Source organism: Ischnura elegans, chromosome 3, assembly GCF_921293095.1.
Source record: "Ischnura elegans chromosome 3, ioIscEleg1.1, whole genome shotgun sequence".
Taxonomy (NCBI): domain Eukaryota; kingdom Metazoa; phylum Arthropoda; class Insecta; order Odonata; family Coenagrionidae; genus Ischnura; species Ischnura elegans.
In genome coordinates, this window is record NC_060248.1 from 60,743,751 (window position 1) to 60,761,001 (window position 17,251).

The window sequence follows — 17,251 nt, forward strand, 5'->3', positions numbered from 1 at the left end:
TCAAACCACAAAATATACGACCACGTTTCCAAAATTCATTTGAATTTTCGCGCCTCGTAATCGTGATAATAAAACACATATCTTCCTGGGATGTGCGAGTACTCGAAAATTCAATTCGAGTCGAGTAGTTGGTACTCGACTCGAGCGTTTCGAGTAGCATTACGAATGTCGAGTCGAGTAGTTAAGGTTATGAGCTTTCGAGTATAGTAGGCCTAGCGATCTGCCGTCAGGAAGTGCTATCATGAAACTCGTGTTATAATGCAGTTTTTAAAGCCGATAAGTCATCCTAATGCCTTGGCCTGATAGTTTCAGCTTGCCGAATACACTAGTTGTCGACATGGGCGCCGAATACCTTTACGGCAGCCGCGGCGGCCGATCGTCTTCCTACCTGGCGCGCACTGGTACGAAATCGGAAAAAGCTGGAATAAAGTCCAAAATGACCTTTTTGGGGATAGAGACTTGAAACTTAGCGTAAATACTCATAAATTATTACCAGATATAGATTTATATGCCGTTTGACATAAATACGACCCTTTAGTGAGATACAGTGGCCCAAACATGACCAATTTTTCAATGCCACGCGACATATCGTTTTTCCTCAAAAAATCTTTGAATTTATCCAGGTGGTTTTGCGTTGGATGAGTTTAATGGGATAAAAAAACGCAATATTCCTTTGACATGGTGCTTTTCTTGTATTTTCAATGACTTTTGAAGATTTTGGCTCTCATCTGTCTGGTTTTACAACGCAAAATGGCCGACCCGTTTTTCACGTGAAATTTGACATAAAGTAGACATTATCTTTCGTTTACGAAAAATATAACTCGGAAAATTTGAACCACAATATAAAGTAGAGATTTCTAAAGATTACTAAGTAGAAATCTTGAAAAGAAAGTTTGCGACGAAGGAAATAAGAGCGATTTTTCAATCGCGCGTCAAGGCTGACCTACACGCCGCGGACCTCTGAGGCTCGGTAACTGAGGCCGATGTTTCAAGTTTTTTAAAACATTAGTCTTGAAAATCGTCATGTAAAGCATGGATAATCGTCTTAATTGACTTAAAACACTAAAATGAGGATGTTAAAAAGGATTATGTATAGATCGACTTGGCCATTTAGCGCATTACTCGAAAGAAAATACTAAGGATTGGATATTTTTCGGAACCATCCCACGCATAAGAAATATGGCTCGGGTATTGAAGTAAAGTGAAGAAATTAAGTCACCATGCTTAAGAGAGAGAAAAATGAACAGTTTCCACGAAAGGCAACAACTGATACCCTTTTTCCCTTTCCACCTTCGCTGAGGTGAGTCGCGCGGAATTGTAGTATGCATTGCTGTATTGCCTGGTTCAGAAATTATCATACTCGACTTGATACTTGCGAGTAATTTTCAACTCGACTCGAGATCAAAAAGTGCTACTTGGAAATCCCTTTTATATTCCAAAGGAGCAAATGCAGACTAGGGAGCCTGTGACAGGTATATAGTATCTTGCAAGATACAGTGATGCATTTGGAAAGTACCCAAAGTCACCATAGCAAACACTGTTGAAGCTGAAGTGGAAGCTTATTTATCATAGATGAATGCACCACCAAATTCCTTCCCTGGGAAATACCGAAAGACTTATATCTCCTACCCAAGGCTGAAAGTATTAGCGAAGAGGTTTCTTGCCATACCGCCATCCACTGTGTTCAGCGAAAGACATTTAGTTCTGCAGGAAAAGTATGTGATGTAAAATGCAACAAGCTTTATCTTTGGATATCCTAGGATATCCTAGAAAGCAAAGCATCTTAACTCTGTCAGCTGACAGAGTGAAGATGCTTTGCTTTCTGAGCAAAAATTTAAAGTCTGTAAAAGGAGACTAAATTTGTGAGACATTATTGATAATGATAAGATATTATCAATAAAAGATAGATATTAAAGGAGATACTTTTATTTTAAATTTAAACATGAGTGCTAATACTCTAAAGTAATACCTATCATGTAACATCACTTTTCAGGTACCTATATTCTGTTTTGAAATTTAGCTATTATATTTTAATTACATAGTGATGATATGAAAGATGCTTTTGTTTGACTGACTCTTTCACAGAGTAATATTTTAAAAAGTGGTTTTCTTGTTGCCTGGAATTAAGTGATATTTTTCTTGGAGCCTATGGCATCAGAATCGATGGAATCGGTATCGGTAGAATCGGAATCGAAATGTCAGAATCGGAATCGGGATCGGAATCGATAAAATTTTGGAATCGACCCATCACTAATTTTTACCCTTATTTCGCCCACTACTGAGGAACGCTGACTGTACTACGGGTAGATTTAACAGTCATAGGCTCCCCACTGACATTCCTTTATTGAAGTACAACGCCCAATTATCGATTTGGAATACCTGGAAACGAAAGGAGGGAGCAGAATTCTTTTTGAAAAATACACCATTAGAATTGATTAACTTTTTTATTAAAATAAAACACGACCACGCAAGATAAACATGTAAGGTAATCGCAAGCGAGTTCAGGAGCGTAGCCAGGATGATGTATTAGGGGGGCACGACAGGGGGGTCAGGGTGGTTGAACGCCTCTCCGTGGAAATTGTGTACATTTTTATCTATAGAAATCACATTTTATGCTATTTTAGCACTTGAAATTACACAGCTGATGGATCGTCAGGAAGCTATAATATATACCAGGCTGTAAAATACATAGTGGAAAAATGAGTTTTATAGGAATCTAATCACTATAATCAGTAACTTGTACTCAAAGAACAAACTAAATAACAAAAAAATAATAGACAATATTAGTTTTGCTATCTAGTATTGATGGATTAGAATGAATTTGTTTTAAAGGTTCATATTTTTCTGTTAAAATCAATTGGTTTGGGGGGACGCACGAGCCCCCTCCTGGCTACGCCACTGAGTGAGTAGATGAATAGCGATAACATCATCACCAGAATTGAAAGGGAATAGGAAAGAAGATAAAATATTATTCCAAAAATCTTCCAACAGAGAGAGGAGGAAACGAAAATATAAATATGAATGAAATAAATAAATGAATCTGTAATCGAATATTTGGGCTCTTGAATCTTGACGAACATGTGGGGAAATTTTGCACCATCGTTGAATTAAATGCTTTGATCTCTCATGGGTAAAGAAAAAAATGGATAAACAAAAAAACAGCGAAACATTTTCGATACCAAGGAATTAAATGCTTTCATAGGAATTAAACGCTCATGGATAAACAAAAAAACGACAAAAAAATGTCACTACCAAGGATTTAAATGCTTTCATTGCTCGTGGGTAAACAAACGCAAGGCTAAAAAATTTCGAGGTATCTTCGAGCACTTCCACAAAACGCCCGTTGAGGTCCACAATAACCCTTAATGGAAATCTTCGAAACGTTCGTCATCACTAAGGGACGGGAAAGTGTGGGGTGTGAATAACGCAGCGCAGGAGGGTAGTCTCAGCGACCGGCTTATTCTTCGCACTGCGCCCTCGCCATGAGCGCGACCTTCTGGGCCTTCTGGACCACTTCGGGGCAGCGCCTCTTGCGGACGAATCTGCAATCCTGGAAGAAGCCCTCGTTGCGGGGGAAGCCGTGGGTGCCGTCTCGGAATGTGACGAGCCCTGTCGGGAGGGAACGAAACGATCATCAGCAAGGACGATGGAGGTGGGATAGGGTGACGACGACGAAAGGCTAAGAAATAAATAATATCTTACACACACTGGCAAGGTACAGAGGCGTGGCCAGGAATTTCTTTCGGGGAGGTGGGGGGGTTCCAAAACCAAGGAGTCCGGGGACAAATAAAAAAAATGGTACTAAGTAGAGGGATTTTAACTAATTTTAACAGGAAAAAAACTTCATTTTTCAAAGAAATTTTTAGTTAATTCATGATTTTTCAACGTTTTGTTTTCTTTAATGATGAAGGTAAGTAATTGTGTTTGCATATTGCGAGGGGGTCCGGACATCCCGTACCCCTCCCCTCGCTACGTCACTGACAAGGAAAAATTAAGGTCGCAGGCCTGGACAAATTATCCGCGGGGGCCGGGGTCCACTTGTAGAGGAGGCATATTACAGGAAGGGGTACATATGGTAGGGTTAAACTCAAGACCATATGCACGACCTAGGTTTCACGAATCACTTAAGAAATTTTCTTCTGTGATTCTACGAATCTCGTAGCATTACCACACTTCGCATATACATCTTTAAGCTCCATTGAAAGGGAGCTTTGAACGAGTATCATCAATACAATTGCGCAATCTCGCCCATTTTGAAATAAATTTTTTCAGGCAATTATAATCGCACATTTTCGTCCGACCTTAATTATTTGATGTCCGTAAAATCCAGAGTATTAAATAAAATAAAATGCCGAAAAGGCTGCATTACCAAGAAAAAGCATTTCCATGGTATTCATTTCCATATTGAGGGTGAAAGGGAAAAGCGTTTAAAGGAAAAGGTTACGGAATGAACAAGTGCTCATCACAGAAAGTAACAACAGATCAGCAGGAAAATCGAGGTCGTAGAGCCTAAGATAATTTTTGCAGGGGTTCATTTGAATAGGGGTGATATTTCTGAAAGGGACCCATTTGGTGTGGGCACACTTAAAAACGCATCTAGAATCAGGTTCCAAGAATCCCTTTAGAAATTCCCTAGAGAGATTCCACGAATCCCTTCGCCATACCAAATCAACTGATAGCTTCATGATAAATTACAGTCTGTAACATCCTCAACCAGAAATTAGAGTTAAGGGCCGCTTCAACAAATGCAAGACGGGAAAAATTGATTCGAGATCTTTAACTATTAACTCGCAAGAAACCGGAAATGGATGATTAATTTCTGCATAAAAAGCTACCTTTAGAATGTGAGCTCACCTTTGACTCAGAGAACTTATTTGCCTCTCGAGTAAAACCCCTTCATCATATTTATCTCAAGGATGAAAAAAGCACTCTTACAATGCGTAGTGATTCACAAGAAAAATGAATTGCGAGGATAAGTTCAGCATGAGAAAAGCGTATGTTAACCTTTATGATAAAATATTTCCAAGAGACGAATCTATTAGACAAAGGTCTCCGCCGACGCTAACTGGAGTTCGTGCAATGGAAGCTAAGAATCCAATGAATTAGCAACCCTACGTAAGTTGGTAGAATTATGAATTTCTAAAAAGAAAATGAAACACGAGGCGAATGCTTCGCTACATGTAGTCCAGAAAACACCTACATATAACATACTACACTAAATAGAAAATAAAACATCAGGCGAATGCTTTGCTAAAAACACCAAACATAAAATAAACTGCAATAGCAGAGTACATACTTAGGCTATATTACAATTCTGCGAAATCTGTCATGTAATCAATTAGTCACGGATGGAGTAAATTATTATTTCTTTGTATCTACACTCTTTCACACTGAAGTCTTGACAGACATTCTGAGATTATGTGAGTAATTGAGACTAGATATCTTTAAGAGTGACACGGAGAACATCATATAAGAACCCCAATATCCCTCAGGTCCGACAGAAACGATAAATTAAGAGAGATATTTTGCAGAACGGATAGGTATAATAATTCGTTTTTCCCCGAACAATAATAGAATTAAATAAGTGCAAGGCGTAACTTTGGTTTGAGCATTTCCTTTTCATTTGTAAACGGCTGGTGTCCTAGCAACCCCGCCACACGCTTATTGTGGCGGTTTGCGGGGTAGTATGTAGAAGTCTCTCCCCGAATGCAATATCTGGCTAACTATATACTTCCTTTAAAATATCTACTATTTTGGGAGCCCGGTGACCCCCGAGAACAGAGTTGGGCAATTGGTCGAAGGGTCCCAGGTTCAAATCCAATGCGAATCCTTCGGATGCCCCAAAATAATTCATCGAAAGGCGAGGTAACTCAGAGAAAGGAATTTGCACCACTAGCCTGAATGTGTTGAACTCACATTTCTGTAGCTTAGTCTGGTATGACCTATTTCCTAAACTATGCAAAATAACGTCAAGGCTGCATCACTGATATGAGAGAGAGACAGTATGGCGTGCAAAAATGAAACTTTAACATCTGCCGCTCCTCTGACGAATAAGTTGAAAACATTCTCCTCCGACTTCCTGTCAGGTCTGCTCTTCATTGGGCCCAATGTTTCGACGCCCGAAAAATGTTGGGAAATAAAAAGGATCTGACTACGTGGGGAACTCGAAAATTATTTCCTGAAAATGTGAATAATTATTTTGAAATCGTCTAAAACGTATAATCATTAAATGCCAAGCACTTTGGACAAACGGGAAAAGAAAGAAGCATGGCAAAACCTTCTCTTCGTAGTCACGTCTTTGCAATCGAGAGAAATTTCCAAATATTTAGGCATATGTTCAATCACCCCACACAATTTTCCAAACGAACACTTGCGATCACATTTTAATGTTTCATGGTGACCAAACATACGAACGAAAATGACGACACCCCACATTTACTTAGATGAAAGAATTTACTATGAACACGCGCAATATATTTCTCTTCAAACATTTCTTGTGTTGGAGTAACGACAATGAATGAGTTATTCATGATATCAAAGGCTCTATCTGTGATAAATGGACATAGTGATTACAATACCCGATTCCAATTGACAAGAATTATCTATATTGCTTACGCGTATGAATAAATACGACAACGTACACCACCAATGAAAAAACTGAATTCATTTATCGAATACGTTTGAATTTCGTAAAATAAGCGGAAAACTTAGGAAAAACCTCCTCTCTTTTAAAAAATAAAATTTTCTCTCTTTAAGTTTTTCCTGAATGTACACAATTACTTATACCACTTTTTTCTATAAAAGAGCGCGACCTGGGTTTCAATGAATAATCATCATCTTCAGGCGCTAATTATGATTTATTTATCTTATTGTTACCTATAGTTACTTTCTCTCCTTACAACAAAAGGTTGAAAAGCAACGAATCTCGATCTTTCTCAAAAGTGTTAAAAATAAATTAGAAATAGACGTAATACTTACTTGCATCATTTACAATTTTCGCCGCCAGCATTGAAATTCGTCATATGATTTTAATGAAATTGAATGCCTCCGGCTATTCACCATCAGGTTACTCAGGGGACATCATCCATTAACCCCATACGTAAAGTTAAAGTATCCAATCCAAGCAACTCGGAAGTCTATTACTTTGTTGGCCATCATGCTTTAAATGGGATGAAATTTCCTGCCGTTCTTTTTCCCAACTCCAGACAAACATTCTACAACCCAGCGCAGGAAAAAATATAGGATGAGTATTTGAAACACAAAATACCGCTCAAAATGTATTTGAAATAAAAAATACCTTATAAGGGGCATTTGAAAAACAAACTACAAAATGGTATTTTAAATACCATTAAAAATACAAAATAGATTTTTATGGAAAATAAAAGATCTTGAAAAAAATATAACCAGCCTTGGCATGTTATGGATAGTTGCAAACATGAAGAAGACGATTCTAACGACAATGAAGTAATATCTGAAGCAAAATGTTACAGAAGTGTTATCAGAGCTACTTCAAAATTATTTAACATAAGTATTTTTTATTTAAGAATAACAAAAAATCTATATTTGAAATACGAAATACAATATACATTCAGGTTGTGTATTTGAACTACCAAACAAATATTACAAATGTATTTCAAATACGTATTTTAAAATACTAGTATTTCAAATACTACCCATCCCTTCTACAACCCCTATTTAAAGCATCCACGGAGATGGAGTAATCTTCGAAGGGGACTTTATCATCAAACATCGTTCGGTAGCGAGATTTATCTTTTTCAAAAGAGAATGTAAATCATTTAAGATGGATGGCACGGTGTGTAGGCCGACGAGGTATGCTCACCGGGAAGTTGATTTGCATTACTCCCGTAATGAATGGTCGCGTATTGTTCGATTTCTCTGAGATCCCAGGCAACCGTAATTCCCCGGTAGATCATTATAGAATCGTGATCGTAAAATAGTTACACAACGCTATTCTCTTCGATGAAAAGCGCTTTCACCAATGGCCACAGGATGAATGAAGCTTGGGTGTTCAGAGGCCCTTGTATAAAAAAGGAGATAATAAAATAATAAAGAAGTTCTGGCCCGAGTGGAAGAAGACCTTCCGACACGAACTTAAAAAAGTCTTGAGCCCTCAGGGTGTAAAAACGACGAGTTTATTAGAAGCAAAAAAAGCGATAGCGCTTCCCACACATCGCCGATGATGACTTTTAAACATGTTCCCCAAATTAATGTGGACATGGGAAACCTGGTACTACCTGGTTTCTGGAATGTGGAAGTAAATCTATAAGAGAAAGTCTACTCTGAAAACTAAAGTTCATGAATCTAATTAATCCAAAACGTTTCGCGGAGCAAAAAAAAACTAATTTTGTGCTGATCATTTCCTCATTTAAAATTACTATACGTAAGTTAAGGCTGAGCAAACGTGGCAAAAATTCACACTTTGAAGATTTTTTTGGCAAAAATCTAGAAAATTTATTGAACACTGGCACTCTTACTCCCTCAATAGGGTAGTTTCCTTCATCAAAAAAAACGAAAGGCATTGACTGCGATTCGTTACCCACCATTAGTGTATTCATAATATACCAATTATTTGGTTTTAGAAATCCAAGTTTAGACGAATTTTAATGGTCAATTTTAACCTCATTTGAAAAGGGCCAGATTGGCGCCCATGCGATGCCACTCCACGTGACGTCACAGGGACCCAGATTCTATACGAGTAGTCACGAGTTTTACTTCGTCTGAGATTACCAATGCATCTCTTAAAAATCACCTATTAAAATTGCCTAAGGTCGGAAAGTTTCCTTCGTTCGATAGGGTATTAATAATCCTTATTCAAGCCGAGCGCTACCTGCTAGCAGGGTACTCTGCTACCTGCTGTGAATGACGTCATACGGGCTTTTCCCAGCATTCATACTTAGCCGTAGCGTTTTCGCTTACTTGAAAATTTTCAATGTCCATTTAATCGCGAAAAAAGATATAGCAATTTAAAAATCTAAAAGCGTGAGAAAGGTACTCCAGGAGTAGTAATCTTTCGAGTTAGGCAATAAAAAAAATAATAGGAAACCACCCTATTATGTTGAAACGGACGGTATCGAGCGTTACCTACGGTATACAGCGTGAGGATAAGTCCGGTATCAGAGGCACATTCCACTCCAGTGGTACGAAAAATGCTTTGAAGGCGATTTTATAGAGAAAAGAAGAAGGTTTCTAGATAATTAAAAGTGATGTGTTTCATAGGAGTATATTTTTTCCTGCGACCAAACGGCCCTCAATTTATGAATGTGCCTCGTATGAGGAATAGCCACCGTTGACAGAGAGAGACTTCTGGAGATGCGATCGCCTTTCCACAGCGAAGTATCGCATGCGAAAAACCAAAAAAACTAGCTGAAAACCATTTCATGGTTCGGCTCCTCAGGTAAAATCACAAATAGTAGGTATGGATCATCGATGACTAAGTCTTTTAAGGGGCTTATCTCTTCACACATGCATGATCAAAGAGATGCTCCTTCATGATGCCTCTGTTGCGTGAGCCGCGCATAATTAGAGTTAATCTAAAGGCCGTTTTACATGGAGCACGTCATTGCTCAGGTTACCACTGAAAAAAATAGTTGAAATTGCGAGAATGCGAGCTCGGAATTAGAGCAGTAGCTCTTTTGCCATTTCGCATCAATGCATTCTCGCATGCGTTCCAGCAATTCACCGCTTTACACGACGTAATTTTCACTGCATCTTCGTATGTACGACAGATTGCGCGATGGCGAGTCTCGCGTAAAACGGCCTTTAAATCAATATGTAGTAAAGGCACTATGCAGTATAACCTCCGCTACTCACGCGCTAGCTGAGGATATTACCAAACCTTGAATTTCCTCCGTTTCTTCTACGAATTGATCTCCTTCATTTCAAGCTGTTTCCACCCCACAGAGCTTCGAGTAATGGTGACGCAAATCGATATCCTTCAAACAATGGTTGATAGTTTCACTTTTAAGTGCGCGAGTGTTGCTTTTGGACAAGACTAGTCAATGGGACGTCATGATAATTAATCAGAAACATAATCTGTACGGCTCATGGGCGCAAAAAAGATACTTTTCTATTGTTTAATGTGTAAACTCATCGAATTTCACCAGCAGCGTCACTTTAAACCATGATCTGTTGCGAATGAGCCGCAGCCGTCTTTCTGGCCAAGTAGTATCGGCGACTTCAACACCGCAACGCGTACCTGAAGTAAAATACAACCTTTTTCTACGTTGTTTTTTGCCATAGGACACTATTTTTTACGATAACGTAAAAAATCTAATGGGCGATACAGAAAAAAGTTTTACGAGGTAAAAGAGAAATTATATCCACAAATAACAAAACAAAAAAAGTAAATTGTTGTAATGAACAGTATAATGGAGCGTGCTCGAGGGTTAATAAACACACGCAGCAAAACGGGCGATAAAACAGTTATGATCCGTCTTCTCATAATTTCATGCATAAAACATAGACTTGAAAGGCAAATTCCTCGGATGAATTGGCATGAAGCAATATCATATCTTAAGTAATTAAGTAATCTTTAATAGATGATACATAGGGACTTTCAGAAATGGCTCTATCACATTTTTTTAACAGAGGTTATTCAGAACATGAATTCCTTAACGGAAAGGTGCTTTTGAAACCCCGTCTCCTTTACCAGTAGGAGGACATATATAAGGAAAAACTTGAGTGCTCATGATGCCCTTGAAAATGTAACAACGAAAAGCGTCGCACACAAATAAATTCAGAGAAAATATTGCAATCAATCTCTAAATTAACTAATATTAACAAGTTAAACCGCGTCGTGCCACACATCATACAAGCTTTTGAAACAGTTGCAATATTCACAATATCTCGACTAATTTACATGCATTGATTTCTACAATTTGTGTTCTCACAAATTCTAAATAGAAAACTAGGACAATTGGCATATCATGCTGCGTATGTGCAGGGAATCCACTACAGATATGATGAGAAAACTTTGGTATCCGACATTGAGGACATAGGGAAAAGTGATTATTTAAATCGAACAAAATTCAATCTTAAACGTGTGCAAATTATAATTAATGTATGGATGACGAAAGACTTACCATACCAATTAAATGTAGCACAGTCATTTAGAAACAGGACTTGGGCGCGAAACTTTTTAAAACTACGCTCGACTCAGACAAGTCTGATGTGGAATGTTTGCATTCACGAGGGCGACAACATTGACCCTCGTATAGAAGGGTTAAAAAAAAGCCTGTAAATATCGAAAAGTGGGCATGGAGGATCAAGCGAGTCGGATGGGCGAAGATTCAAGGAATGTATGAGTGCTCTTGATGATCGTTGAAGAAAGCAGGTACCTTGAAAAAAAAAGGGATAAATATGAGGGAGGTATGTAGATGGATCGCGTTCTAAAGGACAATGCAATGCTGACGGCTAGGAAGCCAGATGATCAGGGCAGGGGATGGAAGAGAATAGTGTCACTGGATGGGATTGAAGGATATGGGTAGGATGACGAGATATGATAGAAATGTTGTAAAAGATGGGAAGCCTACAAATGTGACTTTTAAGATTTTTATTTCGGCTTACATTTAAACCCACTTTAAACAATAAATTACCCTATTTGTAGAATGTTTCCCCACGGAAGTAAGCCATGTACAGTGACAGCAGGGGAGAATCAAGGATAGAGGCCTTCGAAATGTGGTGCGACATAATAATGATGAGGATCAAATGGATAGACCGAGTAAGTAGTGAAGAGGTCCCAAGCGGTGACGGATAAGGACAAGGGGGGCTGAGTAGAAGGTAACCTCCCAGCAGTAGTGGGGGTCCGAACAAAATTACAATTCTATCTAGTGTGAATTGGATCAATTGGATAGCCCCCTTAGATCCGCAACTGGTCCTAAGAATAGAATAGGTGTTGAGAAGCCTCACGAAAACCTTAATAAGAAGACGGAACAACCTTGTAAGCCGTATCTTGAGACATGATGGCCTGATGGTGAAAATCGCAGACGGGGCAAATAGATGTCAAGAATTGAAAAGGAAGACCTCGAAAAAAAATATACATAGAGCAGTAAAGAAGGAGGTGTAAGGGAAGATAAGCGTAGGAGATAAAATATTAGCTCTGATAGGAGAATTGAGTGGAGAACTGCGTCAAACCAATCTCAGCATTGTTGGTAAAACTCATCACTGGTTAACAATCCTAAATCATGTCCATACACACACAAAAAACAGCACACATGACTATTTATAGCCGAGTATCATCATTATTTTCATCATATTAAAGGTTGAAGGATGAGTTGTGAACTTACAGCATTTGCATGCCTACAACTTTGATTGGAATATTTTTGCACCACTTCCCCACTTCATTTAACATTTAAGTCCACCATGGATTAACCAAATCACTCGGTAGCGAAACCCTTGGATGCGAGCCATATCGTCATTGGTAAAAATACCACGCGTCATCTCAAATTCCAACAAGGAGTAATACCTGTAATAAGAAAGTCGTAAAGAAACCTTCCAGTCCCTCCCCTGGATTATAAACAGACTCCTCATCCCCTCCTGCGCAAAAGACGGTTTCAAGTGGAGAGATACATCAAACATCAAAGTTACACTGTGCCAAATGACCGAGCGTCTAGGAGTAACACTTTCACGTGTTGGTGCCCGGGCATCACTTAGCACTAAAATGCCACGAGCCCCACTGATGTCCCGCATCACGAGATTAACGTGCATCATTACAACATAGCACACTATACTGACTCCGAGACAAAATTTTCTAAGAAGGCATTTGACGTGCGGTGACAAAGGTTCTAAAGGCATTAGTTAGTGAACCGCAAGAGACTAAGAGGCCACGCGATAGGCTCAGAATACATAAATAATTATTGGAACGAAGACAATTGAAACTCTTTAAAACATCATAGAAACAATAATATCTCAACATTTTGCAAATTACTATTTTTTATCATATTTTTAGTTTGAAACTTCTCACGCCTGCCTCCTTGAAATTATGTGTAACCAATTATACCGTTAAGAATTTCTTTCCAGCTGGCACAAGCGCCTCATTTACTTAGCAAAAGAATTCATTTATACTGTCTCATAATAATTTTTATATCCACTCCACATGATGATGTCTAATGACTACATTAACTTTTCATGACAGACTTAAAAGATAGCTGGGGCCTATTCCGCGTTTGTAGGTGGAAGATTTCATGGAACGGACAAGTATAAATTATCAAAAGGCGTTTCCCACCATTTAATTTTCTCTTCAGATATTCCGCATGAGAAACGAGGCATGAGGAATGTGGCTTGTCTAAATAAAAACATTATTTCACTCTAGTGAGTGTCTGCATACCTACACTTCAAAAAACTGCTCTAGAAGAGCAACTAGGGTACCTATGCAATATATTATGTACTCTTTTATCAATCATCCATCCTCTTAACGCTAGTTTATGCGATGGGCAAATTTTGCCACAGAAAAATAAAATTTTAATATTAAAGAGATGGTTTTTCATTTTGGATGATCCTCGATGTACGCTCGTCGTCAATAGGGTAGTTTCCTTCATCAAAGAAAACGAAAGGCATTGATTGCGATTCGTTACCCACCATTAGTGTATTCATAATATACAAATTATTTGGTTTTATAAATCCCAGTTTTGACGAATGGCAATGGTCAATTTAAACCGCATTTGAAAAAGGCCAGATTGCCGCCCATGCGATGACACTCCACGTGACGTCACAGGGACCTAGTTTCTATACGGGTAAATCAGATTTTTACATCGTCTGAGATAACCAATGCATGCATGAGGCACAGAGCTCAGGGAAACGTCTCATAATAATCACTTGTTAAAATTGCCTAAGGTCGGAAAGTTTCCTTCGTTTGATAAGGTATTAATAATCCTTATTTAAGCCAAGCGCTACCTGCTAGCATCCTGCGTCGTATCAGCGCTCAGAGCCTCGCCCCAAGGTCACCTCACTTGCGGCAGCGGAAACCAGAACGACGTCACACGGGGTTTTTCCAGCATTCATACTTAGCCGTCGTGTTTTCGCGCGCTTGAAATTTTTCACTTTTCATTTGACCGCGAAAAATAGATATCGTAATTTATAAATCTAAAAGCGTGAAATACGTACTCCAGGAGTAATAATCTTTCGATTTAGGCAGTGAAAAAATAAAAGGAAACCACCCTATTCCCGATCAACAATAGCAATAACCGACCACCGCTAATAATAGTGATGTTTGGAAGTGACGAGCATTCAATTTCTGGCAGTGATATGGTTCTGATACGGTAATTTAATACATGCGTGCCAGTGGCATCAAAGCCACCTGCACGCATTGAGCAAAATAGAATCCTCGCCCAAATTAGGCCAATTAAATGCGTTGAATGGGACCTACGATCATTTTGCTCCCTTTAAATACAGGGGGAAACCATAAAAATTTGAAAATAGTGTCCTCAACGTATCTTAACCCAATTTAAATGCAATTGGTTCGTCAAATACCAGGATCTTTTACAAATGTTTAAGAACCATCCTCATTTTTCAATTTGCGAATTTTCTCATTTTAAATAAATTTCCATCGACCATAATGGGAAATCCCAGTCTGACTTCAGCTAGGAGTACGCTGATCGCTATGACAACTCCTTGAGTTCAGTGCCTCTGTAACTTGGATGGCCAGTAGGACACACATCTCCTGTTCTATCGATTTCATTTGGTAACAGATTACTCGCTCAGAACTTATGCTACTATCTTGAAATTACATGTGTGCATAACTGAGACCCTGTCAACATTTTCCTGCATTTCAATTGTTAAAATACTATTTATTTAATTTATTTTTTTTACATTTGATAATACAGAAGCTATACGTATTCATGACTTTTCAATTATGTTCCCTACCCAAGAAATTGCTGTAATATTCTAAGACGAAAATAAATGGATCGCTTTCCGCTCATCGTCGCACTGCGTACCTATTCTATAATCCATTCCAAAGCGAGCGAAGTAGCTATATACATTATATTTCAAATGGAATAACTTAAAAAACTTCCCGTCCCATAGAAGCTTGATTTATAGATAAAAATTAACCGCAGACTAAGTAGAATTTTTCCATACTTTAGAATGAAATAACTTATGGCTAATCCACACGCTTCTATACCCTCTACAATGGCGCTACAGCGTCGAATCCGGTGAGTGCAATAGAGTGGCTTCCTATTATTTTTTTATTTCTTAAATCGAAAGAGTATTACTCATGGAGTACGTATTTCACGCTTTTAGATTTTTAAATGACGATATCTCTTTTTCGCGATTAAATGAACAGTGAAAATTTTCAAGCGCGCGAAAACGCGACGGATAGGTATAAATGCTGGGAAAATCCAGTGTGACGTCGTTCTGGTTCCCGCTGCCGCAAATTGAGGTGACCTTAGGGCGAGGCTTTGAGCGCTGATACGACGTAGGATGCTAGCAGGTAGCAGAGTACCCTGCCAGCAGGTAGCGCTTGGCTTAAATTAGGATTATTATACCTTATCAAACGAAGGAAACTTTCCGACCATAGTCAGTTTTAATAGGTGATTATTAAGACATGTTTCCCTGAGCTCTGTGCCTCATGCATGCTTTGGTAACCTCATCATCATCATCATCATCACTGGTCAACAATCCTAGGATTGGTTTGACGCAGCTCTCCACTCAGTTCTCCTATCAGCTAATCTTTTCACTCCTACGTATTTCTTCTCTTTCACATCTCTCTTTACTTGTTCCATATATTTTGTTCGAGGTTTTCCTTTTCCATTCTTGCTTTCCACCTGTCCTTCGACGATTGTCTTCATCAGGCCATCATGTCTCAAGATGTGGCCTATAAGGTTGTTCCGTCTTCTTATTAGACGATGTATAACTCCTATCCTCTCGTGTAGAAATTAGGTCCCTGTGACGTCACGAGGAGTGGCATCGCATGGGCGCCAATCTGGCCTTATTCAAATGCAGTTAAAATTGACCATTGCCATTCGTCTAAACTGGGAATTATAAAACCAAATTATTTGTATATTATGAATACACTAATGGTGAGTAAAGAATCGCAATCAATGCCCTTCGTTTTCTTTGAAGAAGGAAAGTACCCTATTAAACCGTTTTGAAAAGTTATTTCATTCCAAATCATGGAAAAATTCGCCCAAAAAAAGGGAGCTATTAAGTTTATTGACACATCAATCTTCTACGGGAGTGGACTTGGGCCCGCTCTATGTCGTCCAAAACTATCGATGATGCATTGGGACCATTCATCGAAGCCTCGCCCGCTTTCTCCCGCACCGTCTTCTCTCACCTTTTGCCCCATCTTCGAGTCCCCGACCTTCCCCCATAAGGCGGGCGCTTGCACTCCTCCGTTCCACTTTTCCAATCGGTCGATGAAGTCACCCACACTCACCCCCCCCCTCTTCCTCTCCGACTCTCATTTGATACACCCGCATTGACTCCCCCCGGAACGCTCCGCAGCCCCTGTGCGACATCACTGAATGAGTAGGCCAGTGACGCTGTGTACGGGGCGGGGCGGGCGAGAGGGGGCTTGCCTTCGGTTCGGGTGGCACTCAAGTGAGGGCGGCAAAATCCTTACCGTAAACACATATTTACATAATTACGTATAGATAAATTTCAAAACAAGGTGACCAAAATCCACTGCATTAAATATTTATCATGTTTAAACAGACAAGAGCAGTTAGAATGAATTAGAAGGTAATATAAATTTGATCGACGTTCAATATTCCAAATTTATACGGAACTGATTCGGAAAGTAACTACAAATTACAAAAAAATCAATATGTGTTCTAGCTAAATTATTTCGCTCAAGTTGGTCACTAAAATAACGAACTATCAAACTATCGAGGGTATTAACTGTAATCCTAAAATGTCAAGACTATTCTTGTTCAGACTGTTTTACTGCATTTATTTTTCGGTATTATATTCAACTTAACGGGTAATATTACGTGATTAAGAAAAGTTTAATATTAACATAAGAAGAATTTAAGACTAAAATTACCGAATTGATCGTTTTAGTATTTATTTTCCATACCACTTCGTTACGTTCCGGTTTGTGAAGCTGAGTTTCTTTTACAATTAAATATTTTGGAACAAATAATGTGAAAACGTAATTTTTGGGGAGGGATCTTAACCGACTCTCAGTGTCAACACTTACTTGCGCGACTTACCACACACGCCCACTACTCAAGGCTGATTCTCATGTCATCAAAACAGTTTATACATGAGATTTCACTGTTTATGTGAATGA

The 17,251-nt window shown here is 38.8% G+C and overlaps 1 protein-coding gene across 1 annotated transcript in view; it reads right to left on the reverse strand.

Moving 5' to 3' along the window:
* Positions 1-2,430: 2,430 nt before the first annotated feature.
* The window catches only part of LOC124155024 (MORN repeat-containing protein 4 homolog), a 55,219-nt gene continuing 40,398 nt past the window's right edge, over positions 2,431-17,251 (reverse strand). The window contains exon 4 of the mRNA XM_046528769.1: positions 2,431-3,609. Within this exon, the coding sequence (XP_046384725.1) occupies positions 3,458-3,609 (152 nt within the window). The 3' untranslated portion in view covers positions 2,431-3,457. The remainder of the gene's footprint in view (positions 3,610-17,251) is intronic.